Below are 25,840 nucleotides of genomic sequence, written 5' to 3'. Positions count from 1 at the left end.
CCTAATTGACTGAAAAATCAATGGTGTATCCGGAAGTATCACCTTCCGTATTGACTTGTCATTATCTTCTTAAATACTGAGCTTAGTGGCAAGGTAACGATACAATAAAAGTATCGTATTTATTTGCACTTGCTGACGTTGTTCTCCAATATCAGGTCCGAGGGTTAGGTGAAGGAACTGCGCATGTGCGCTACTCCGACCCGTTTGTTTACACGGCAGGCGTGCCGCTATGGTCACGTGAGAGGATGATGACGTCAGCGCGGTTGTCGGAAAGCTGCCGATGCGGCCTCTCAGGTGAAGACTGGTCTCACAGGTAGGTTATGATGGTGGCAGCGGCGTCGCCCGGTAACTTTCACTGACATTAGCGGTCTTGAGTCGAGACGGAGTCTGCTGAGCCGGGCGGCCTTCCTTCCATGCCGCCCCTTTTGTCCAATCCTCGGTGCCTCGACGTGAGGTTGCGAAGGCCTCACCGAAAGAGCGGACTCGTTGACGTCTCAAGCAGGGTAGGCAGGTCTGGTGATGTCATTGGCAGCCCTAATTATTGACAGGAACCTTGTCCTATAGTCTATGGATTCTATGCCGACAATGGGCGGGGCTACATGTTTGGCAGGGGGCTGGCCAATGATCCACCGGCTGGGATGGACAAGTGGGCGGGGTCTTTTAACGCAGACTTTAAGAGAGCTGCAAGGGTGTATGCAAAAAAAAAAGTAGCTATAGTGTTTTACCTAGTACGTAACTGAAAGATTTTACGAATAAAGCACCATCCAAAAGGCGGTAGGACATCATGTTAATGTACTCTTATAAATTTATGTCATGAAAAATAAATAACAAATGGCCCACATTTGATTTCTGATCATTTGTATCTGCAATTCAAAACCTAGACCACAAATGCATTTCCTTCTAGATCATTATTCTCATTGTTAGGCACTTTTTTTTTTAGTTTAGCCACTTTTGTTTTAAATCTGATATATTAGTATTTCACTTTTATTTGTGGTTCATCAGAAAATGAAATGTTCACCCCTGTTTATGGCTAATCATGGGCAACATTCCGTTCCAAGCTACTGCCTCCAAGCAGTGTGCAATAATCATCTCCAACAACAAGCAAAATGCAACATTGTGACCTTCAGTGGTACCCTGTATTACTGCCCACAAATTCCCCAATTACATTGTAAGGAAATCACCATAGCAGTGAAATCTGTCAGTTAAAGTGCTATAAGTGGAGGAGTAAAGAAGTCTGCACCAAGAAATTCAACTAACTTTCCACTATCTATAAAATTTAGGCGAGAACAGTCCCATTCCCCCCCCCCCCCCCCCCCACCACAGTGCAAAATGCATTGTAAAAGTCTGATATGATTCAATCAAGGCAGCTAGTTCTGATGAAGGATCCTTTTCCTTAATTTGTTTCTCTTTCCATTGATACCTCCTCACAACCTGCTCAGTACTTCCAAGATTTTCTGCTGTAATTTCAGACTTCCAGCATCTGCAGTTTTTGTTTCAAAAGTAACTTAAGTTTGATTGAGACCATGCTGAATATTCACTGTCAACACGCAGCATCCAATCCATTTCTGCATGGAGTTTTTTTTTCAATTTAACTTTGTTGAATCTCAAAGTGATCAAATTAAAATGTTAAACAATAATTTAGAAAGAACATTTTATTATTCAAGGGGTAGGTCAAAATCCATAGTGCAGACAAGTTGTAGATTAAGAATTTGTTGAGGTGCTAAATTTGGATGTTGTGAATTGAGTTGGAAGAGGTTGACTTGTGTCAGACCTTAGATAAGAATATTTGAGCAAGATATTATTCAAAGAGTATTCAGCAATGATTCTTGAAATAAATACAACATGGATACAAAGTAGAGGTTAACACGTAGGAATAAAAGAATGCCTAGGACAGCTTGTTTGAAAGGAAATGTCGCTGTTGATCATCTGCTTGGAGTTTAAATAGGCTTAATGGGTTGAACAGCCTTCAGTGTGGGAATAATTCCATGATTCTATGAATTTTTATCAACATTAGATTGCTTATAATTTGCTGGAATTTTCTTATAGTTTTATGGAAATGTGGCAAAGTACTTAAGGGAGTCTCCTGATAGTGAATAGAGTTAAGGGCAGATATTTATATGTGATAAGAGGAATAATACTGCCTGACAGAAGGAGGAGATAATGGAATTGATAATGAGAGATGGATCCATTTGCAGTCGAAATAGTTCTGTGTAAACAGCAGAGATAGATGGAACAAATAAAAATGTGGAAAGGTAACATTTATTTCATAGTTGCTGACCTAAATCATGAAACTGTACCTAAAAGCCCTATGTGTATAAGTTTGTTAAAGAATTGTTAAAGTTTAATAAAATGCTTACCATCACTTTCTGGAACAGAGATGGACATTAAATATTGTTTATTTTGATCAGTGTCCAATAAGAAAAGCATCTACCAGACCAGCATATTATGTGACTTAGGAATATGTGAGAAGTACAAGTAGATTTCTGTTCCCAATGACTCTGTTCCAATTGTTGTCCATTCGCAGTACGTACTATCTTAGCTAAAGTCTGTATTGTCTCAAAAATTCCCATTGGAGAAATTAGTTGCTCTTTACAAACTGGTATTGATTTTTGTCAGAACATTGCCAGAGGTCAAAAGGGAAAAAGGTAGGAGGAAGTGGCAAATTAAAGTATGGAAAATAATAGGAGTGAACAGACATATTCAGCAAAACAAAATCATCATTCTGTTTTTGGTATCCTTGATGTAGAGTAAACTACATTATGGGTGATATGCAGTAGTGAAGGAAGTACAAGTGAATCACCGGTTCATCTGGAAGGAATGTTTGGTGTCTCTAGTGTGTCAGCAGAAGATGAAGGGGCAGTTGTTGCAGCTCCATTAAACTGGGAAAGTGCTGGGAGAAAATATTTGAGGATGATGTTGAGAAAGCATGGGATAGGGTGTCAAAATCTTTCCACAATGCTTAAAAGAAAAGGGAAGATAAATTTACTTTTAAATTTGCTAAATCATCCAAAGTAAACTACTCCTGACTGAGTATTAACTTGTTAGATCTTCGGAAACTTGGGTTACTCAGTGTGTAAGACAAAGGAATGCTGAATTCAGACGGAATGTTAAAGTTTCAGAAATGGTAATTTCCACAAGTAGCACTTTAATATTGCAAAACATAAAAATTGAAGTTACAGCAGATTAAATAAATGATTGTTAATTCCCAGTTACATTGTGAGTTCTGTATGTTGCCTCCCTGGTGCTAGGGTCAGAGAAATCTCAAGATCGAGTTCACGGCATTCTTGGGAGGGTGAGCAGCCAGATGTTATGGTTCATATAGGGACCAATGACATGGGTAGGAAAGGTGAGGAGGTCCTGCAAGTAGATTTCAGGGAGTTGGGCGTTAGGCTGAAGAACAGGACGTGCAGGATTGTGATCTCAGGATTGCTACCCGTGCCACGTGCTAGTGATGTTAGAAATGGGATAATACAGCTTAACACTTGGCTAAAGACATGGTGTATGAGGGAGGGCTTCAGGTTTCTGGATCATTGGACTCTCTTCTAGGGAAGGTAGGACCTGTTCTGACAGGACAATTTGCATCTAAACTAAAGGGGGAATAATATCCTTGCAGGAAGGTTTGCTGATGCTGCTCCAGTGGATTTAAACTAAATTTTGAGGGGGTGGGAACCAGAGTGACCAAGCAGATAGAGGAGGGGATTATGTGAAAATTACATGCACAGTTAGAAGTCAACGGATTGTACATGGTGGAAACTTTTAAAGTGCATCTATTTCAATGCAAGGATTATAGGAAAGGCAGACGAGCTTAGAGCGTGGATTGGTACGTGGAATTATGGCATTGTGGCCATTAGTGAAACTTGATAGAAATAGAAAATATCATAGCTGTGCTCAAGCAGTACAGACTAGAGAGCTTGTCTAGCGAGGAGGCCTCAAGTAGAGCTGAGGAGTGGGAAAGGTATGACCACATTCAGGGGGTTATATTATAGACTGCCCAATAGTCAACAAGAATTGGAGGAGCAAATGTATAGAGAGATAGCATACACGTTGTGATCGTTGGAGATTTTAATTTTCCACATATTGACTGGGACTCTAATACTATAAAAGGGATGAATGGCTTGGAGTTTGTCAAATGTGTTCTGGAAAGTTTTCTGAATCGATATATAGAGGTACCAACCTGGGCAATACTGCATTTCCTATTAGGACGGGTGACAGAAGTGCATGTAGGGGAACATTTTGAGTCCAGTCACCATAATGGTATTAGTTTCAAGTAAATTATGGTGAATATGTCTGGGCCTTGAGTTGAGATTCTAAATTGGAGAAAAGCTAATTTTGAGGAAATGAGAAAGGATCTAGAATGTGTGGATTGGGATGTTGTTTTCAGCCAAGGATGTGTGAGGTAAGTGGAGGATCTTCAAAGGTGACATTTTGAGAGTACAGAGTTTGAATGTTCCTGATAGGATTAAAGGCAAGGTTAGCAGGCATAGGGAACCTTGGTTTTCAAGGGATAATGGGGATCTGGTTCAAAAGAAGAGTGAGATGTATAGCAGGTATATGCAACATGGAGCAAATGAGGTCCTTGAGGAGTATTTTTTTTAAAAATCAAGAAAAACCTCAAGAAATAAATCAGAAAGGCAAAAAAAAGACATGAGGTTGCTTTGGCAGACAATGTAAAGGAAAGTCATAAGGGGTTTTATAGGTGTATTAAGAGCAAAAGGATAGTAAGGGAGAAAATTGATCCCCTTGAAGATCAGAGTGGTCAGCTTTGTAAGGAGCCAAAAGAGATGAAGGAGATCTGAAATGTTTTTCTTCCTCAGGAACCAGCCACAGAGTCGTGGAAAGTAAGGAAAACAAGCAGTGGGGTCAGGGAATCTATACAGATTAAAGAGGAGGAAGTACTTGCTATCTTAAAGCAAATAAGGGTGAATACATTCCCAGGGCCTGACAAGATATTTTCTCAGACCTTGAGGGAGCTAATGTAGACACTTCAGGAGCTCTGGCAGAAATATTTAAAATGTCCTTAGTCACGGGTGTAGTGCAGAGGTTTGGAGGGTAGCTCATGTTGTTCTGTTGTTTAAAAAAAGGATCCAAAAGGAACCCTGGAAATTATAGATCAATGAGCCTGATGTCAGTAGTTGGTAAATTATTGGAAGGTGTTCTAAAAGATTGGATATACAATTATTTGGATAGCCATGGACTGATTAGGGATAGACAACATGGCTTTGTGCGTGATAGGTCATGTTTAACCAATCTTACAGAGTTTATTGAGGAGGTTAACAGGAAAGTTGACAAAGGAAAGGCTGTGGATGTTGACTACATGGACTTTAGTAAGGTCTTTGACAAGGTCCCACATGGAACATTAGACAGGAAAGTTCAGGCACTAGGTATTCATGGTGAAGTAGTGAATCTGATTCGACAATGACTGGATGGGAGAAGCCAGAGTATAGTGCTGGATGATTGCTTCTCAGACTGGAGGCCTGTGACTAATAGTGTGCCTCAGGTATCAGATCTGGGACCATGGTTGTTTGTCATCTATATCAATGATCTAGATGATAATGTGGTAAATTGGATCAGCAAGTTTGCAGATGACACTAAGATTGGAGGTGTTGAGGACAACAAAGTAGGTTGTCAAAGGTTGCAGAGAGATCTAGACCTTCTGGAAAAATGTGCTGAAAATGGAAGATGGAAGTTAATATGCAGTGTTGTATTTTGGAAGGACAAACCAAGAAAAGACAATCAAGGTGAATGGTAGGGCATTGAGGAGTGCAGTAGAACAGAGGGACCTGGGAATACACGTGCATAATTCCCTGAAAGTTGCGTCACAGGTGGATAGGTTTGTAAAGAGAGCTTTTGGCATATTGGCTTTCATAAATCAAAGTATTGAGTATAGGAGTTGGTATGTTATGGTAAAGTTGTATAAGATATTGATGAGGCCAAATTGGAGTAGTGTGTGCAGTTTTGGTCACCTGACTACAGGAAAGATATCAATAAAATAGAAGGAGTGCAGAGATTTACTAGGATGTTGCCCGGACTTCAGGAACTGAGTTACAGGTTAGGACTTTATTCCCTGGACCATAGCAGAATGAGGTGAGATTTGATAGAGGTATTTAAAATTATGAGGGAGATAGACAGAGTAAATATAGATAGGCTTTTTCCATTGAGGGTAGGTGAGATACAAATTAGAGAACATGGGTTAAGAGTGAAAGGGGAAATGTTTGGGAGGAATGTGAGGGGGATTTTCTTCACACAGAGAGTGGTGGGAGTGTGGAACGAGCTGCCAGCTGAAATGGTAAATGTGATCTCAGTTTTAAAATGTAAGAAGAATTTGAATGGGTGTGAGAGATATGGAGGGCTATGGACTGTCATTGGGACTAGGCAAAAAAAAATGTTCAGCATAGACTAGAAGGGCTGAAGGGGCTTGTTTCTGTGGTGTAGTGTTCTGTGGTTCTATGTCATAGATGTACTAAACTGCCGCAAAAACACGTGTTTGAGCATTTGCATGTGGAAAATGCATTGTGGAATTAAAAGGCACAGTACCTTCAAAATGAGAGCATTCTTTTACCTTTAAATGTAAACCAATTCCAGATTAATCTGTGCAGCTATATTTTCCAAATGGTTAATGGGGAAAAAAAGTATCCCAATTTTGGTACAAAATCATTATAATATTAGAAATATTTCTAAATGCATGTAACTGGATGCAAATTATAACCATATAACAATTACAATACGGAAACAGGCCATCTTAGCCCCTCTAGACCATACCGATCTAAGTGATCTCCTCTAATCCCACCTACCTGCACTTTGCCCATAACCCTCCAATCCATATACCTATCCAATTTTTCCTTAAATGACAAAATTGACTTCGCTGCGACCAACCACCTCGTTCGGAAGGTCATTCCACTCTCTCTGAGTGAAGAAGTTCCCTCTCATGTTACTTCTAAACTTTTGCCCTCTGACTCGTGACCTCTTGTTTGAATCTCACCTACCCTCAAGGGTAGCCTATTCACATCTACTCTGTTTATCCCCCTCCTAATTTTAAATACCTCTATCAAATCCCCCCTCAACCTTCTATGCTCCAATAAATAAAGACCTAGTCTACTCAATCTTTCTTTCTAATCTAGGTTCTGAAGTCCAGGCAGCATTTTAGTAAATTTTCTCTGCATGCTCTCTACATTATCGATATTTTTCCTATAATTTGGTGACCAGAACTGTACAGTATTCTAAATTTGGCCTCACCAATGCCTTGAATAGTCTCAACATCACTTCCCAACTCCTATATTCTATGCTTTGATTTATAAGGGCCAGCATGTCAAAAGCTTTCTTCACCATTCTATCCACGAGATTCCACCTTCAAAGAATGATGAACTGTTATTCCTAGATCTCTCTGTTCCTCTGTGTTCCTCAACACCCTCCCTTTCACTGTATATGTCCTGTTTTAATTAATCTTCCCAAAATAAAGCACCTCACACTTTTCAGTATTAAACTCCATCTGCCACCTTTCAGCCCACTCTTCTAAGCAGTCCAAATCCTTCTGCAGTGTCTGGAAACCATCTTCATTATCCACAACTCCCCCTATTTTTGTATCATCTGCATATTTACTAATCCAGTTTACCTCTCCATCATCCATATCATTAATGTAAATGATAAATAACAAGGGACCCAATCCCTGAGGCACACCACTTGTTACCAGCCACCGTCTGACAGACAGTTATCCACCATGACTCTATGGCATTTACCTTCTAACCACTGTTGAACCCATTTGACTATCTCAAAATTAATAACTAGAGCCTTAACCTTCCTTACCAACCTTCCATATGGAACCATATTGAAGGCCTTACTGAAATCCATATAGACTACATCTACTGTTCTACCCTCATCAACATTCCTAGTCACCGCCTCAAAAAAATTCAACAAGATTTGTTACCATGACCTTGCACGCACAAACCCATGTTGCGTGTTCCTGATCAGACACTATCTCTTTAGATACTTGTATATGTTATCTCTAAGAATACTTTCCATTGGCTTACCAACTACCGTCGTCAAACTTACAGGCCTATAATTGCTTGGCTTACTCCTCAAACCCAATACGCCAATCCTCTGGCACTATGCGCTTCTCTAATGACTTTTGAAAAATCACTGTCAGAGCTTCCGCTGTTTCTTCCCTGACTTCCCTCAAGGTCCTCGGGAAAATTCGTCAGGGCCCAGAGACTTATCTACCTTTATATGCTTCAAAAGCTCCAATAGCCTTTCTTTCCAAATCCCTACATTTTCCATAATTACCCCTTTTGCTTCCCCTATCCTGCACAATTCAATATCCTTCTCCCAAGTGAATACCAAAGAAAGTAACTTGTTCAATAGCTCCCCCATCTCATTTGGCTCCGCACACAGTTGTTCGCTCAGATTCTCTAAGGGACCAATTTTATCTTTCACTCTCTTTTTGCTATTTACATACTTGTAAAAGTCCTTCAGATTTATTTTCACCCTGTTTGCTATAGTTGCCTCATACCTTCTTTTCATTTTCCTAATTTCTTTCTTAAGATTCTTTTTACAATGTAGTTTTCAAGCAACTTATTTACAACGTGTTTCTTATATTTAATGCAGGCCTCCCTTTTTATTTGAACCATATCTCTAATATCCCTTGAAAACCATGGCTCTCTTGAACTTTTCGCTCTGCCTTTTATCCTAACAGGAACAAAGATTCTGTGCTCTCAAAATCTCACCTTTAAAGGGCCTCCAATTCTCCTGTACATCCATCTCATAAAACAAATTATCCCAATCCACTCCTCGCAAGTCCTTTCTCATCTCTTCAAATTTGGTTTCTCCCCACTCAAAAACCTCAATATTTGGACCAGACCTATCCCTTTCCATAATTATATTGAAACTAATAGTACTACGATCACTGGATCCGAAGTGCTCCCCAATACATACTCTGTCACCTGCCCTATCTCATTCCCCCACCTACACAACCCTGTGCTTAATACAAATATCTGCTATTTCCTTACAAATTTGCTCCTCTATTTCTCACTCCCCACTAAGTGATCTATAATACACCCCTATAAATGTAACTACCCCTCTCCCATTTCCCAATTCCACCCATACTGCCTCCCTCCAATCTATCTCGCCTTAGCACCGGTGTGATTTTTTTCCCTGACAAACAATGCTACACCACCCCCACTTGCCCCTCCAATTCTATCACACCTAAAGCAGTGAAATCCAGGAATATTTAGCTGCCAGTCACAACCCTCCTCCAACTATGTCTCACTAATCGCTATCACGTCATACTGCCAAGTGTCTATCCATATCTTCAGCTCTTCCACTTTCCTGACAATACTCCTCTTCTTTGGCTTGGCTTCGCGGACGAAGATTTATGGAGGGGGTAAAAAGTCCACGTCAGCTGCAGGCTCGTTTGTGGCTGACCAGTCCGATGCGGGACAGGCAGACACGATTGCAGCGGTTGCAAGGGAAAATTGGTTGGTTGGGGTTGGGTGTTGGGTTTTTCCTCCTTTGCCTTTTGTCAGTGAGGTGGGCTCTGCGGTCTTCTTCAAAGGAGGCTGCTGCCCGCCAAACTGTGAGGCGCCAAGATGCACGGTTTGAGGCGTTATCAGCCCACTGGCGGTGGTCAATGTGGCAGGCACCAAGAGATTTCTTTAGGCAGTCCTTGTACCTTTTCTTTGGTGCACCTCTGTCACGGTGGCCAGTGGAGAGCTCGCCATATAATACGATCTTGGGAAGGCGATGGTCCTCCATTCTGGAGACGTGACCCATCCAGCGCAGCATTAAAGTAAATGCATTTCAGAGATTTCGCACATCTTTCTGTTTGTCCCTATATTTACAGTCAACTCTATTATTTATTTCGATCCTCTCCCCTCTATCGCTGTACTGATCATTTTCCTTCTCAATCACCTGTCTATTCACCCCCAAACTTTGTCTACAAGTCTTCTCTATTTGCAGTCTAACCTTCTCCTTTATTTGGTTCCTGTCCCCCAGCCATTCTAGTTTAAAGCCTCCTGAGTAGCCCTAGCAAATGCTCCCGCCAAGATCCTGGTACCTCTGGGATTCAGATGCAACCCATCCGTTCAGTACAGGTCCTTCACCCCCCCCCAAAAAAAACAGTCCCAATGATACAAAAACTCGAATCCCTGCCCCTTGCTCCAGCCATGCATTCATCCTCCACCTTATACTATTCCTGACCTCACTGTCACGTGGCACCTTTGCAGACCTTCTTTATAGCTCCCTACTTAACTCCCTACATATACTCTTTTTTAGGACCTCTTCACTTTTCCTCTCTATGTCATTGGTACCAACATGTGCCATGACCTCTGGCTCATTTCCCTCCCACCTTAGGATGTCTTGGACACGGGAAGCTACATCCCAGACCCTGGCACCAGGGAGGCAGACCACCATCTGGTTCTCCTTATTGTGTCCACAGAATCCCCTATCTGTCCTCCTAACTATTGAATCCCCTATAACTACTGCCCTCCTCATCCTTTCCCTATCCTTCTGATCAATGCCAATTTTTTATTTGACTAAAGGTATTCTTGCTGTGCAAGAAAAGCAAAAAAAATAAGTAAAATATTTATATTTTTGGAGAAAAAATATATTTTGAAATAAAAGGCACTTATCGTGATATGGTTAAACCTCAGGGAGGGTAAGAGATCCTTACTGAAAGATTAATAAAACAAGTAAACTGTATTTAACAATGGTTCACTTTGTTATTCTGCAATATTAAAACGACAAAAACATAACTGTTTTCAACACTGTTTTCAACTGAACAGGAAAAACTGCAGTAATTGGAAATGGAAACCAAGATACTGGAAATATTTTGCATCTTTGGAGAGAGAAACCGAGCTAATGATATAGGTGGATAACTTTACATCAGAACTAGTTCTCAAGAAAGAGCTGAAGACCATCAACCTGAAACATTAAATGTTTCTTTCTCTATAGATGACCTGCTTTTGATGAGCATCTCTTCAGGATAATTCGATGTTATTTGATGTTCCTCATATTTAAATCTAAACAAATGCACTTGAATATGTTGGCCCTATAGTAGGAATTTCAAATCAATTAATAATGTGACAACCAAATTTGGAAGGTCAGAAGTAATTCAGGATACTGTATCTAAGTTTGCGGATGACACTAAATTGAGGGGAAAAGCAAATTGCATAGGATACGGAGAGACTGCAGAGAGATATAGATAGGTTAAGTGAGTGGGCAAGAGTCTGGCAGATGGAATACAATGTGAGGTTATCCACTTTGGAAGGAAAAATGGAAGATCAGATTATTATTTAAATGGAAAGCCATTGCAGCATACTGCTGTGCAGAAGGAGTTAGGAGTTGTGACGGGCCCAGAGGACCCCAAAACTCAGCTGCAATATAAATTCACCAAGACAAATGGTTACTTAAACAAAAGTTACTTTTAATTTTCTTTAAACATAAAAATAGGATCAAACTTTAACTTATTACTATTAACTTAACCCCCTTCAAATTGTAAGTGCATGTGTATGTAATGTGTATATAAGTTCAGAAAAATTCTTTGATTCACAGTCCAATCTCACTCCTCCAAGTTCACCGGTATCAGGCAATTCTTATACTGTGCATAGAATTTAACATTTATGAATCTTCACCAGGCTTTGGTGATTGAAAGGTAAATGGTTACTGCTCAGGAAGGTTCTTGTTGCTTTCAGACAGAGATTTGTTGCTCGTTGGACACACAAACTGATTCCTTCCAATCAGCCATTTCAGTGTCTTGCCAAAGAAACTTGCCCCATCAGGGTTTTCCAGGTGATAACCTCTATCTTTCAGGTCACCACAGAGCTCCCTTTCTGTTACCTTTATCTCAGGCGAAACATTATACAGCCAGCCATCTCCTCTTGGAGGGGCGACAAGGGCTTTGAACAGGCTGAACTAAGAACTCACAACCCATCTTCAAAATTGGGTTTCGAACAAGCTTCCAAAAACTACTGCAGGAAACCAGCAGTCTCTCTCTCTTCTCTCCACCCCCCCCACCCCCCCCGGCCCCCATCCCATGTCACACTTGGTGAAAAAAAAATCATGTTTGGTTCTCTCTGCTTGCAAAACCACATGACCTTCCTAGAACAGCACTGACTTTGACAGATTGCAGAACCAGACCCAATCTTCTGAGTCCGTTCATCTGTTGCTTTCCAAACAATAACCCATTACTCCACAGCATATCCAATTAGGACCTACTTGTGAAGTCCTTCAGCACAGCAGTTTCCACTGTCTTTACAAAGGCACTGGGAGCCTGGACTATCTGGCTTGAGGAGAGCTCTGGCATTTTAAATGAGATCTGTGTTGTGAAGTGTTTTTGTTTGTGACCTACACTAAAAAACCTCCCACAATTTATCACCTTTAAAACATATCTATACGTAATATAAAATATAACATAATCTGTCACAGAGTGCTTGTGCATAAATCACAAAAGGTTAGTTTTCAGCTGCAGCAGGTAATCAAGAAGGCAAATGGAATGTTGGCCTTCAATGCTTGAGGGATTCAATTTAGGAGCAGGGTGGTTATGCTGCAACTGGAGTACTGTCCAATTCTGGCCTTATTTGAGGAAGGATGTACTGGTTTAGAGGGAGTGGAATTAGAGAGGTGATCTTATAGAAATACAAAAAAATTATGAAAGGTGTATGTAAGTTGTTTCCATTGGTGAGGGAGGCTAGAACTAGGGGGCATAGCCTGAAGATTCATGCTAGTAGATTCAGGATGGAGATGAGGAGGAACTGCTTTTCCCAGAGGGTGGTAAATTTGTGGAATTTTCTGCGCATTGAAGGAGTGGAGGCTACCTCAGTAAATATATTTAAGACTAGATTGGATATATTTTTACATAGTATGGGAAATGAGAGGATACGGGGAATGAGAGGATACGGGGAATGAGAGGATACGGGGAATGAGAGGATACGGGGAATGAGAGGATACGGGGAATGAGAGGATACGGGGAATGAGAGGATACGGGGAATGAGAGGATACGGGGAATGAGAGGATACGGGGAATGAGAGGATACGGGGAATGAGAGGATACGGGGAATGAGAGGATACGGGGAATGAGAGGATACGGGGAATGAGAGGATACGGGGAATGAGAGGATACGGGGAATGAGAGGATACGGGGAATGAGAGGATACGGGGAATGAGAGGATACGGGGAATGAGAGGATACGGGGAATGAGAGGATACGGGGAATGAGAGGATACGGGGAATGAGAGGATACGGGGAATGAGAGGATACGGGGAATGAGAGGATACGGGGAATGAGAGGATACGGGGAATGAGAGGATACGGGGAATGAGAGGATACGGGGAATGAGAGGATACGGGGAATGAGAGGATACGGGGAATGAGAGGATACGGGGAATGAGAGGATACGGGGAATGAGAGGATACGGGGAATGAGAGGATACGGGGAATGAGAGGATACGGGGAATGAGAGGATACGGGGAATGAGAGGATACGGGGAATGAGAGGATACGGGGAATGAGAGGATACGGGGAATGAGAGGATACGGGGAATGAGAGGATACGGGGAATGAGAGGATACGGGGAATGAGAGGATACGGGGAATGAGAGGATACGGGGAATGAGAGGATACGGGGAATGAGAGGATACGGGGAATGAGAGGATACGGGGAATGAGAGGATACGGGGAATGAGAGGATACGGGGAATGAGAGGATACGGGGAATGAGAGGATACGGGGAATGAGAGGATACGGGGAATGAGAGGATACGGGGAATGAGAGGATACGGGGAATGAGAGGATACGGGGAATGAGAGGATACGGGGAATGAGAGGATACGGGGAATGAGAGGATACGGGGAATGAGAGGATACGGGGAATGAGAGGATACGGGGAAAAGGCAGGTAGGTGGAAATGAGTGTATCATCAGATCAGCCATTATCTGATTAGATGGAAGAGCAGGCTCAATGGGCATGATGGTGGAGCAGGCTCCTATTTCCTATGTTCTAATGAAGCTTCGCCGGATGCACTTGCTGATGATGTGGAATAGTAAGTACAGGAATCTAGTTACCAGAGCCATACAAGTGCAAATGTAAGATCTCAAATGCAGCACACGCTCTCTGGGCTTGGGTTAATGGTAAATAAAAACAGCTTCCAGATAGGTTATTGAACATTGCCTATGTCAAATTAAAAACTTTTTTTTCATCAAATTATCCTTGGCAAACTTCTTTCAACATTCGAAGTTTTTTTTAATATAATTGTCCTTCTGGATTTGGTGCCCATCATATAAAGCATTCAATCTCCACATCCATTGATTTAAATGAAAATTAACATGGGTACTTTCTCTAAAGCAGCCAATTCTCCACCTTTTTTTTAGGCTGTGGCCCCTTTTGGTCTCTATTCAAAGTTTATGAGCCCGCTTCCCTGTAAGCAGTCAAGTTTGGTTAGTTTCTTCCATATTTCTCTCCTACTGACTACGTAGAAAATTTGTTTTCACTCAATGCCTCCCCTTAAATGTACTGTGTCACTTCTCAACTATTGTTTCAAAACTTTAAAATAGAATGTGAATTTCTATCGGTTTTTAACTTTTGAGACAATGTATCATCTCAGTAGTAAGGTGAGAAGTGTTGGTTAGATGGTGGTCAGTGGTTTTTAATTTGTACTATTTTGAAATATTTTTCACAACTTTTTCCATTTTTAAGAGATTCCCTAATTATGGATTCATTTCAGTCATCATGAGTGCTGAGTATTTTCAATGCTTTGTATCATGTATTTCTATTTTTTCCTTCATTTATAATTTCTATCACTGCCAAGTGTGTGCACTGTGAAGGATTCAGCATAAGTATGAACTTTTCTTCTCATTTCATTCACAGGATAGGTGGTATTTATTGCCCATACTTATTAGTTCTTTAGAAAGTGATGATGAGCTCCCTTGTGAATATTACAGTCCAATTGCAGTGAATGTTGAGCTACACAATAGCAACATAATAGCACTGTTAGGCTGGGAGTTTCTGGGCAATGGCAAGTCATTAAATGTGGTAATGTTCTTGTGTGTCTGCCATCCTTGTGCAGTCAACCAGCAGAAATTGCAGGTTTGGGAGATGTTAAAGAACCCTTGCCAAGTGTTGCACTGCATGGTGTCGATGTCAGGATAGGGAGGGGTTTTTTTAAAGGTTGAGTATGGCATGCCAGTCAGCAAGCTGATTTGCACTGCAGGGTATCAAATTCCTTGTGTTGCAGGTAAATAAGGTATATGATGTGCTTGTCATATGCCCTGTGGAAAGTGGAATGGTACTGGGGGGGAATGGGGTTAGCCTTGGACCTGCTCCTATAGACAGAGTATTTACATGGCTGATGGTGGTGATGGTGGGTCCTCATGAGAAGGCCAAGGTAGACTATCTGCACAATCCCTTGATTAAAAATGTGAATATTTCAGACTTTGCATTCACTGGCTTGCCTGTGCTATTGTTGAAGTTAGCGGAATAAGGAATCTTCTGCTGTTAGTTCTTTCATTCATTGCCAGAGTACGGAGCATTGATGTGCATGCAGTCTTGTGATACAGCAGCATCAAGTGACAACTCATTTTTAAATATCTTTTGCATTTCTCAATGATCCAAAGTTGTTTTTTTAGTTTGATATAAATAGCAAAGTGAGGGAGATGTTAGTATACAGATGAAAGCACAGATTGTAGTGTAATGTAGTTCTACTGGAGCTAATGACTCAACCAGGTATCAGAACCTGTTGCATTTCGCACACTGATGGGGTATATAATTAATGTAATGGAGGCATTAGGTAATATGAAATAGGTGTACTGTGCCAGTCCTGCCAATATTGCTGTGGACAGTTATATTTAAGGCAAGTAGATTTCTCATTCTTACTTTCCACCATCATTCTCAATGCAAGTTTGACACCATTCCCATTAAGTCATTTGGTGATGATGCAACTGAATTGATTTGGTAATGGCCTTACTGATCCCAAAGCCTTTAATTATGATGAAGGTCCATTGCAAGCGAGACAGGACACAGCGAAGGAAGGCGATTGAGGTGTCTGGGATTTAACTGGAAGATATAATCCTGTGAGCATGACTTTTCCTATTCTGTAAGACTTTGTTCCAATTTTTGAAAAAGTTTGTAGATGTAAGTGAAAAGATCTTAATTTGCCATGTGCAGTGTCAATGCCAGGTTATCCATACAATGTAAACGTTATGGCTTTTTGCAGTTGATATTTTATACAATTAAGTGGTTTATGAGCCATTTTATGTCGTCAGAGACAGCGGTCACCTGCATTGCTATATGTCTGATTCAAGTAGGAGTCAAACAGGCAAAAATCACCAGATACACTTAAATTATCTTCCTTAAGAGGGATTAGTGAATCAGGTAGGTTTATGTCAGTATTCTGATTTCTTAGTTACCATAACTGATTATTTAATACATTAAATTAAAATGGCTTGTTACCATAGTGGAATTTGAACAAAAACATCTGGATCATTTGTACAGTAATATATCCACTCCCATGGTCCAAATTTGATTTGAATTCAAAACTGTAATATGTCTACTTTGCTTATGAGCCAACATTGTATTTCATCAAGGAGTATTTAAGACTGAGAAAATTTTAAGAGTGACATTTTGATTCTCAACAGTACACAGCTTTAGCATTTTCCAAGCTTGCACTTAACATATCCATTGTCTCATATTTTTAAACAGTATTTGATTTCATCTACGATGGAGCTGGCAACCAATTTTTTTCGTGTGGAGTTCCCAAATTTCACAAGTACTTTACTGCAGAGGTTAAACCAACAGCGTCAAGAGGGACATCTATGTGACATCACTATTCAAGTTCAGGGCCATTTATTCCGAGCCCATAGGGCTGTATTAGCAGCGAGTTCACCTTATTTTTGTGACCAGGTACTACTGAAGAATAGTAATCGAATTCTTCTGCCAGATGTGATGAACCCAAAGGCATTTGAAAATGTTTTGTTATCTTGCTACACAGGAAAACTTGTACTACCAGCTTCTGACATTGTTAGCTACTTAACAGTAGCAAGCTTTCTTCAAATGTGGCATGTGGTGGATAAGTGTACAGAACTTTTAAAGATGTGCCCAGCTGTTGCTTACCAGAAGGCAAATCATTCAGCTGACCATCAGTCACCCAGCAGCAGCAATGTTAATGGTGTTGGAGAACATTCAGAACTCGGAGCTCCAGGACAACCTGAGGTCAATAAAGGTGTAACTGAAGATGCAAAGGCTGATGAAAATGATGAAGAGAGCCCTAAAGAGGATAACCTGTCCCCACCCCAATCCGTAGACCATGACAACATTCCCAGCAATTCGTCAGGGGAGCAGGATCATTTAAGCACGGAAATGAATAGCCAAGATGGTGAGGAAGGAGCAAGTGACAGTGCAGAGTACACATTTGCTAGGCCACTCTACAGTCAACCTAGCATAATGCCTCACAAACGCTGGGTATATGTGAAACAGGAAAAATTTGAGCAGGATTATGGTGATGGAGTGTCTCTCCCTGCTGCTGAAGATCACCAGATCTCTGAGTCAGAAAACATTACTCAGGCCGAACCAGTAATACAATCTTCAAGTATTGATGACAGCTTTAATATTGTTGCTGCCAAAAATCAAGAGGAGTTTGAGGAAGGCCCTGAGAATCGTTCTTATGATGAACAGGTTGATTACTATGGCTCATCTCTGGATGAATTTTCAGGTGACCGGGGAGATGTGAACATCAGTGTGCACCGTCAAGATCCATTAATGGCAGCTGAAATGCAGGTGAATCGACTGCCAGGTTACGGTGTGGAAGGTGAACTCGGGACACCGGTCAATGACAAGACCTCGTCTCACTCTGGCTTTACTGCTGTTGTTTACAAACTTTACCCTTGTCAGTGTGGCAAAAACTTTACTCACAAGAGTCAGCGAGATCGACATATGAGCATGCATCTCGGTCTTCGACCTTATGGTTGTGGTGTTTGTGGTAAGAAATTTAAAATGAAACACCATCTTGTTGGTCATATGAAGATCCATACTGGCATTAAACCATATGAGTGCCACATCTGCGGTAAGAAATTCATGTGGCGAGATAGTTTTCATCGGCATGTGACATCCTGCACAAAACTCTATCAGGTCCCTGATGTCCGCTGACAGAACTTATGGGCCAAATGGCCCTTTTTTTTAATATGACATATGGTACTTGATGTAGTAAAGATGTTTAAGTGCTTTTGACTCATTCAGTGGTGGCCTCAGTTGCAACAGAAAATCAGTGGTGACAGCCTGGGTTTGTGTGAAATATGTTGGTGCCATACAACATTTATTTAACCAAAACCATTTTCCTATAGTTTTACACTTTACATCTTGCACAATTATGTGACAGCTAGTCAACTTAAATGTATAGATGAGCCTTACGTACTCATTAAAGTGTAAAAAAAATTAAGCAAAACTCAGAATAAACGTAGAACTGTATTTTGCTAATATGTTGTTAGCCCTATTTGCACATGTATATTTTATGTTGAGGTTAGACTGGGAGTGCTGTGTGTAGAAAAGCTGCCAACTCTCAAATGAACATCTTGCTTCTGAGTCAGAGGTTTTTAGGTTCAAGTCCTCACAAGAAAGTTGAGGGATAGGCTGACAGTTCAGTTCATCACCAGAGAAATGCATTGTTGGAGTGCCATCTTTCACTTGAGACATTAAACCAAGGCTGCAGCCACCCTTCAGGTAGAAGTGGCACACCTTAAAGAAAAACAGGGGAAATAGGCTGATGTACTGGATAATTTTTTTTATCCTCAATCAACAATACTTGCAGGAAAAAAACATCTAGTCGTTATTTCAATGTTTGCTGTACATAAATCAGCTATTGCATTATCTTGGATTACAACAGTGCTTGCACTTTACAAAAAGTGCTACTTTAGCTGAGGTCATTAAACAGACTATAACAATCAGTGTCATATTTTCTCTTTATTCTTTCCTCCTCCTGTCTTTCACAAAGGCAGTTTTATGCAATGAGGTGGATAGAGATAAGAGTTTAAATTTACATTTGTGATCACTTGCACAAAACCAGAAGTTGGAGCAGTCTACAGTCACCTTAAATTCCCAGGCTGAAAGTGCCACATTAATGGAAATTCCTTTGAGGCGGAGCCTGATTTTCTAAAGAAAATTATATTTGGACCTTGAGAATTAGCAACAGAGTTCAGTGTTCAAACAGTGAACGATGAACAATGGCTGCAGACCTCCAGATTAATGTAATCTCTCAAATTTCCTCAATTTTACAGCCAAATCTTTTATGTTGGCTGATGAATAATGGAATATTTGGTATATTGGTAGCTTTGCAATGCAAAATTTTGTCATTTGATTGTGGCTTTAATTAACTAAGTGAAGCAGGCTGAGTATAATGGCAGACTAATACTTTTAATCTCAAAATGGTACTACTTACATACTCTATGCATGTATGTGTATATTTGACGTATTGTGTCTTAGTCTAAATATTGAGCACACATGACAGCTGATGAGTAAAGTACTAGTCTATCTTATTGATGTACCAGTAAGTTTCTATTTGATAAAACCTTATTCATAACGGAACAATGACTAGGAAACTACAATGAGATCATAGAAGAATGTTTTAAGTAGGAAAGGGAGGGGAGGAAAATAATAAAATTGAAGTAGCTTCAAAGGAAAAAAAATACTTATTAGCTACATCACTAAATAGTTAATGGTTTGAAAATAAACTAGTGTAAATTATTTGAAATTAATTGCTTTTTTGAAAATGTTGTGTTATCTCTCACTGCAAGTGAAGGACTCAACACTTTCATTCCAGTTTTGCATTTGCTGCTTTCAGAGATAGGACTGAAAGAGCCTGAGAATTAAACATTTTGGGATACAACTTTTTTTTTGAACTAGTTTAGACAACTAATGATACTTTAATCAAAAAACAGTTCACCCCTAAAAGGATTTGATAAAACAACTTTTACTTGAAGATTACTGTTCAATGCTCGAACGTGAGTTTCAAAAAGCTCTAATGTTTGCAAGTGGTATCTGTAAAAACATCCTTCTTGAATTTAAGTCAGGGTGAAATCTCTGGGTACCTGAATATTGATGGCTCTTTCCATAGGAATTTCAAATCACTAATATGACAACCAAACTTGGAAGGTCAGAAGTAATTCTGGATACCGTTGATGATGCACGTACTGATTATGTGGAATGATAAGTACAGGGATCTAGTTAGGGCCATACAAGTGCAGATGTAATGTCTCAAATGTAGCATAAGTTCTTGGGTAAACGCCACACAGGTTATTGAACATTGCCTGTGTTAAATCTTATTTTCAAAGAATTATCCTTGACAAATTCAACATCCTAAATTTTTCAATGTAATTGAAAGGTTAACTAGATTGAGATTGACTATTTGGACATAAAATTGTCCTTCTGGATTTGGTGCCAATCATATAAAGCACTCAATCTCCATATCCACTGATTTCAATGAAAATAAATGTGTACTTTCTCTAAGGCAGAAATTCTCATCCTTTTTTTGGCTAAGTTTCTGCCCCCCCCCCCCCACCCACCCAGGACTCTGCTCCAGTTCATGGGCCCCCTTTCCTGTAAAGCATCAAGTTTTGGTTTCTTCCATACTTCTCTCCTACTGACTACATTTTAAAAAATTGAAAATATTTAGGTGAAAAGAAAATAAATGTCTTGTGGCCCCCAGAAAGGGCTCCTGTTGAGAATGGCCCCTCTAAAGGCTGTTTGATTTGTGATGCCAACACAGCAAATTTCAAGTCAGGGCTTTTGATTGAACATACAATGAAGGGAAAATAATTAATAATTTCAGGAAAAACTGAAGGAATAGGTCTGATTGGATTGACTTACAAAGAGTCATCACAGACTCAGTACATGACCTGACTACCTCATGTACTGTTATGAGTGTATGATTAAAATTAAAAGTCTACTCTGGAGTGCACATTTTAAAAGCTGCATTCACTTTCTGAATATCAGTAGCTTTCACAGCTCCAATTCTGTTAATTAAATGCATGGGCACCAGATAAAGGATTGCTGAACAACCTGAATGTATCATTCTTGTCATTTCTAGAACCATCGGGGTTTATCAAAATGAGCACAATATTAGAATGTCCCCTTTTTTTTGTCTGGTGGAAGGTGGAGGGGAGGAACAGTATCTGTTAGTTCCTTGAAATTGGAGAAGGACTGTAATGTTATTTAATCTTTTCTTTTTTCTTTTCATAAATGTTCATAAGACCCAAGATTCTGTATAAATCTGACAATTCACTAATACAAATCTACCAAAAGGGTCAGTTACTACCGACTGTAATTTAAACGGTAATTTTTTATTAATTAAAATAGCTACACCTCGAGCTTTAGATTTAATCTTTAAAACTCCAATTGTCTGTTCTTTTCTGGTTAGTTCTAGAATAAAGCAGTGCCCACAATAATTAGCTGCATGTCTGCCACCTTTATTAATTAATTCTTTCACTGCTGTGGTCCATTGCAAGATTCAAACAAACCTGCAAGATACAGTATAAGAGCAAAACACAGAGAACAAAAATTCCCAAGAAAGACGATTATAGCCTTGCACTAGCAATGAAAAAAATTACAAAGTAGTTACGGAGCAAAAAGTGCTTGTTTGTAAAATTCAATTAATTTATATATTTTAATCCATTTGTGAATTGTAAATTATTCTAAATGTTTGTAAAAGTGACTGTTTAAAAACAAACAGTCCATGAAATATATTGGTTATGTAGAGTCAGTGTGTGGAGTTAAATGATGCTTAAAATAATGGAACTGAATCACTTCACCTATATTATGTGTTTCCAGTAGTCAAATTAAAACCTATTTTCACACTTCGTCATTCTTCTCTACAGGTATAAGTTGACAGCAGACTGTCTTTACTTAGATTTCACTATTAGTGGAATATATGAACATGACATTCTATGTAGTTTCTGTAGTTATATTTTCCGTTTAAGAGTGTCCTCCCTCCAGACCCTGCACAGAACATCAGCCCTCTGTTTATGGTGATCATCAGATATCATCTGTACTAATTCCATTTACTAGAACTTGCTTCTTAACCTTCTCTAACTTGATGATAAGAGCCCAGATAATAACAGGTAAGTAGACTAGTTGTATCATCTGTAATGCCTCACATAATCTTGAACTACGAAACATTGTTTCTCTTTGCATATACTGGATTCTCTGTATTGATATACTACAACTTTCTGTACAAAGCTAATTTTGTCAGGCTTAAGAGAGAGCCCTCATCAGATTTATATTCCTACAATTCCACCAAAGTTTGATGATTTCTCATTAGAGTAAGTTCCCTCTCCAATAATCACCCATATTTTCCCTATTGATGAGTTGTCTATTTCTTTCAACAATCAAAGAACATTCCAGATCTGTACTGGCCCTGCATTTATAATGTCCACAAGCGCATATTACTGGAGCAATATTTGTGAGTGTAAAGTAAAAAAATGGTAGTGGAAGAAAGATTTTTAAGTTCTGTAAAGGGACACGGAAGTGTAACTCAAATTAAAGTTTAGTGAACATTAAAATCAAATATTTTAAATCCATTGCTAACCTGTTCCCATTATCCTCTTAATTTGAAATAAATAAATAAGCACTGATTATAATTCATTTGCAACATTTATCAGATTTTCAAATCTAATAGTTTATATATCATAGATTAATATAAATTGATGGTAGACTTTATATATATATTATATATACATCAATGCATTGTCTTTTAGGTTAGAACTAATGACACCGACAGAGGAATTTATTTATATTGGAGAAATGTATAACAAGCTTTGAAAAATTTAATCAGATTACAGTAGCAATTGCAGTAATTAACATACTTGGTTAAATATCCATGTACTACTTCTTTTTCAGAAATGTAACCTTTTCTGTGATCAGTATTCAATTTAGCTCAGTGAGTTTCCAAGAGATATCACATTTAAGGCTACTCTGTACAATTATGTGTTAAAATTGTAATGCTACCAAATATCAGATGTAAAAGGTTAAAGTGCTAGGTTTTGTGAAATGGTATTTCCTATAGGCTTTTTTTGATGCCAAGTAGAATGCCAATGAATTCAATGAGTTTCTCTCTATTACACATAACTAGTTAGGTTTCCTATTGTGTTTAAAATATGAATATTTATATGTTATCAAGCCTCATTTTAATGTTGTTCAGTTCAGATTTCCACAAACAGTTTCATGCTGGTGCTGGACTTTGGTCAGGAGTAAGTAATAACCATGATGCCTGATTGAAAAATAAGCTCAGTACTGGCTGTTATGTTTGTTGCCTGGTGCTGTGCTGTGTGTGAAGCTGTATCACAAACAGTAAAAATTGAAAATAAGTTGACAAATTAGACTTATGGTTCACTGTTGCACCTTTTTAACCTAGTTCATAGTCCTGTTACAAAATGTAAATACTATAATAGCCAACTTGAATGAGTTAATACATTTGGGTTGGCTTTTGGAGTCGAGTATGGATTGTTTTTAAGTTTTATCAGGAGGATGAACCAGGAGAGAAATTTATCTTTGTTTTCTGCAATGTCATATTAGGAATGTTGATATATCAGGCTTTCAAATTCATTTGTCCCTTGCTCATTTCCTTCGAACTGTAAACCAATAATGATACTACTAAGAGGAACACAATGTAGTATTTTGATCCGTTTGCTTTCAGCTTTACCTGTCCATTGTCAGGTACCACATAATTATCAGCTAACAAATTTCTTAGGAATCAAAACTTCCAAACATGCTTAAGAGTTCCCATTATATAATTTTAAGATAATTGTGAAAATGTAAATAAGATGTATTTGGGAAGTTTTGACATGAGGAGGTGTGTGGAGAGGGGTCTTATTTTTTTTGTGTAACTAGCAGAACAGAGATTGCAAAATCTTTCAAATGTTGCAGCTCTCTGGTTCCGACTTGTATCAGAACACATTCAAAAAGACATATCAAATTGATACCATGTTCTTATCATTTCAAAAATCTAGTGGGTCCATCTGATTTTTCTATGTTACTTTAACCTATGTGGGTTAAAGTTGTTGACTTTAAATAATCACCACCTTTCTGAACAATTGTTATCAAAGTTGTTTAATAACTATTAAATCACATCTTTGTGTTTTGTCCAATGTGCTTTCAACATGAATTTACACTGAAACTAACCAGTTATGTTGGGATTAATATGATTTATTTTCTTTGTTGTTTAAACTTTGTTTTCCATTCTAATAAATATTCAGTATTCGGCTTGCCACTTGCAATTGCCAATGCTGTGAAAATTAATTTCTTCTCATAGAAGAAAATTGTGACTGTTTGTATGAGTACATATCGTAAAAATAAATGTCAGTTGGCTCAAAACATTTGATTTCTGGTTTGTTCTTTTTTGGCTTAATGAATAGGCTTTGTCAAAATTAACTTATTTTTATTGTTAAATAACTAACTACATTGAATCTCGTCAATGTGCTGAGCAGCAAACTATACAAGGTCTCTTAGAAGTTCATTTCCAAATTACTTCACTGTTTGCATTAGCATTTTTTTGCACAAAAGATGTTGTCCACTGATATGCTTCATGTTTCAGTCCGACATCCAAGATGTGTAGAATGTATTAAAATAAATCTTGAGGTTACTGTTAACCATGTGAAATGATACATAACCATTTCTGTGCAGCAGGAACCTTCAGCAACAAGGAATATTAAAACAACTGATGCAAAGATTACAATTACAAATGAGTAGCTTGCATTCAATTTGTCTGGGATAATATGACATAGTTTTGACATCTTTCAACACACGGCAGACATCTTGTTTGTGAAGCTTAAGCAAACGGAGTATGTGACGCAAATTAAGTGTTCAGTGAGTTATCGTGCAATGTCTTTTAAAATCTATTGCAAGAAAGCTTATGAATGGATGCTATGTCTTGATGCAAGATCCTGGTCAAACATGATTCTGTATTGACCCCTGTTTGCCTCTGAATGTATGACTTAGGATCTAAGGGCCCAGCCCCAAAACTTTGATTATCTTTTACTTCCGATGGATAGTGCATGGCCTACAGAGTTTCTCCAGCACATTTGTTTATTGCACTCAACCCCAGAATCTGCAGATTTTCTTGTTGAACTGGCCTAGTACTGGCACCTTGAAAAATAATATTTTATCACCCATCCCAGGTCATGCTTAAAGGTGACGATGAGAGTCTTGAATTGTTTTCATCTGTCTGCCAAAGGTGCTCCTTCAAAATAGATGAAGGAGTACAGGAATTTCCTTTTTAAAATATTTTGATTGAGTTTAACATATTAGTCTTACATAAAAAGACTACTAATACAGCAAAAAAGCTTGTCATATCATATACATAGCCCAAATTAATACAAATGTAATTCAAATCCATACATATTTGTGATTTAAACATTATTTCTTAAACTATAATTCTGGATAGAAACCGAATGAGTTACAATATAGCAAGCCTTGGTCATAATCAGAGTATTATCTGTCTAATGTGATAATATGATCCAGGACAATGATAATTAAACCCAGAATTTCCAACAGCAACTATGATGGAATGGAGATCAAGTACATGTCTGGAGGATATGTGCTTGGAGGGAAATTTTGAATTGATGTAATTTTCAGGTACATGATGCCCTTGATTTTCTAGACAATGAAAGTTGCAGATTCAGAAAGAAGGCCAGATTGCATCATGTAGGTGTTAGACACTAGTATGCCAGATTAATCTAATTGTAATTTACAAATATTAAACTGTCTTATTCATTCAGTTCATGTCCAATGTGAGCAAGGGCACAGAGGATCCAAAAATAAATCTTGTGAATTGCAGGCACCTACAGGATCCAAAAAGCATGAACGAAGGACTCCTAGTCCTCCTGGCCATGG

At 39.0% G+C, this 25,840-nt stretch overlaps 1 protein-coding gene across 5 annotated transcripts; it reads left to right on the top strand.

The window, feature by feature from the left end:
• The first annotated feature begins 151 nt into the window (after positions 1-151).
• On the top strand, positions 152-24,322 carry zbtb43 (zinc finger and BTB domain containing 43). 5 transcript variants are annotated; one of them, XR_011340861.1, is made up of 2 exons: positions 152-313; positions 10,773-10,940. XR_011340861.1 is itself a non-coding variant. In XM_069888039.1 (2 exons), the coding sequence occupies exons 1-2, from the start codon at positions 414-416 to the stop codon at positions 18,107-18,109; spliced, it is 1,533 nt and encodes a 510-aa protein (XP_069744140.1). In that variant the 5' UTR covers positions 173-413; the 3' UTR covers positions 18,110-24,322. The 5 variants fall into 5 exon arrangements, 3 of the variants coding, with proteins under 3 accessions (XP_069744140.1, XP_069744146.1, XP_069744151.1); XM_069888039.1 differs by lacking the exon at positions 10,773-10,940 and adding an exon at positions 16,667-24,322 and having other exon boundaries at positions 173-503; XM_069888045.1 differs by lacking the exon at positions 10,773-10,940 and adding an exon at positions 16,667-24,322 and having other exon boundaries at positions 175-313.
• The last annotated feature ends 1,518 nt before the right edge of the window (positions 24,323-25,840 follow it).

Source organism: Narcine bancroftii, chromosome 1 (genome assembly GCF_036971445.1).
Source record: "Narcine bancroftii isolate sNarBan1 chromosome 1, sNarBan1.hap1, whole genome shotgun sequence".
Classification (NCBI taxonomy): Eukaryota; Metazoa; Chordata; class Chondrichthyes; order Torpediniformes; family Narcinidae; genus Narcine; species Narcine bancroftii.
The sequence above is the reverse complement of the archived record's forward strand: the minus strand, read 5'-3'. Positions and strand labels throughout refer to the sequence as shown.

Coding starts and splice junctions, on each gene's coding strand:
- zbtb43 (XM_069888039.1), top strand. CDS start 414: ATGCCGCCCCTTTTGTCCAATCCTCGGTGCCTCGACGTGAGGTTGCGA. Junction 504..16,666: donor TCGTTGACGTCTCAAGCAGG/GTAGGCAGGTCT, acceptor ATTTTTAAACAG/TATTTGATTTCATCTACGAT.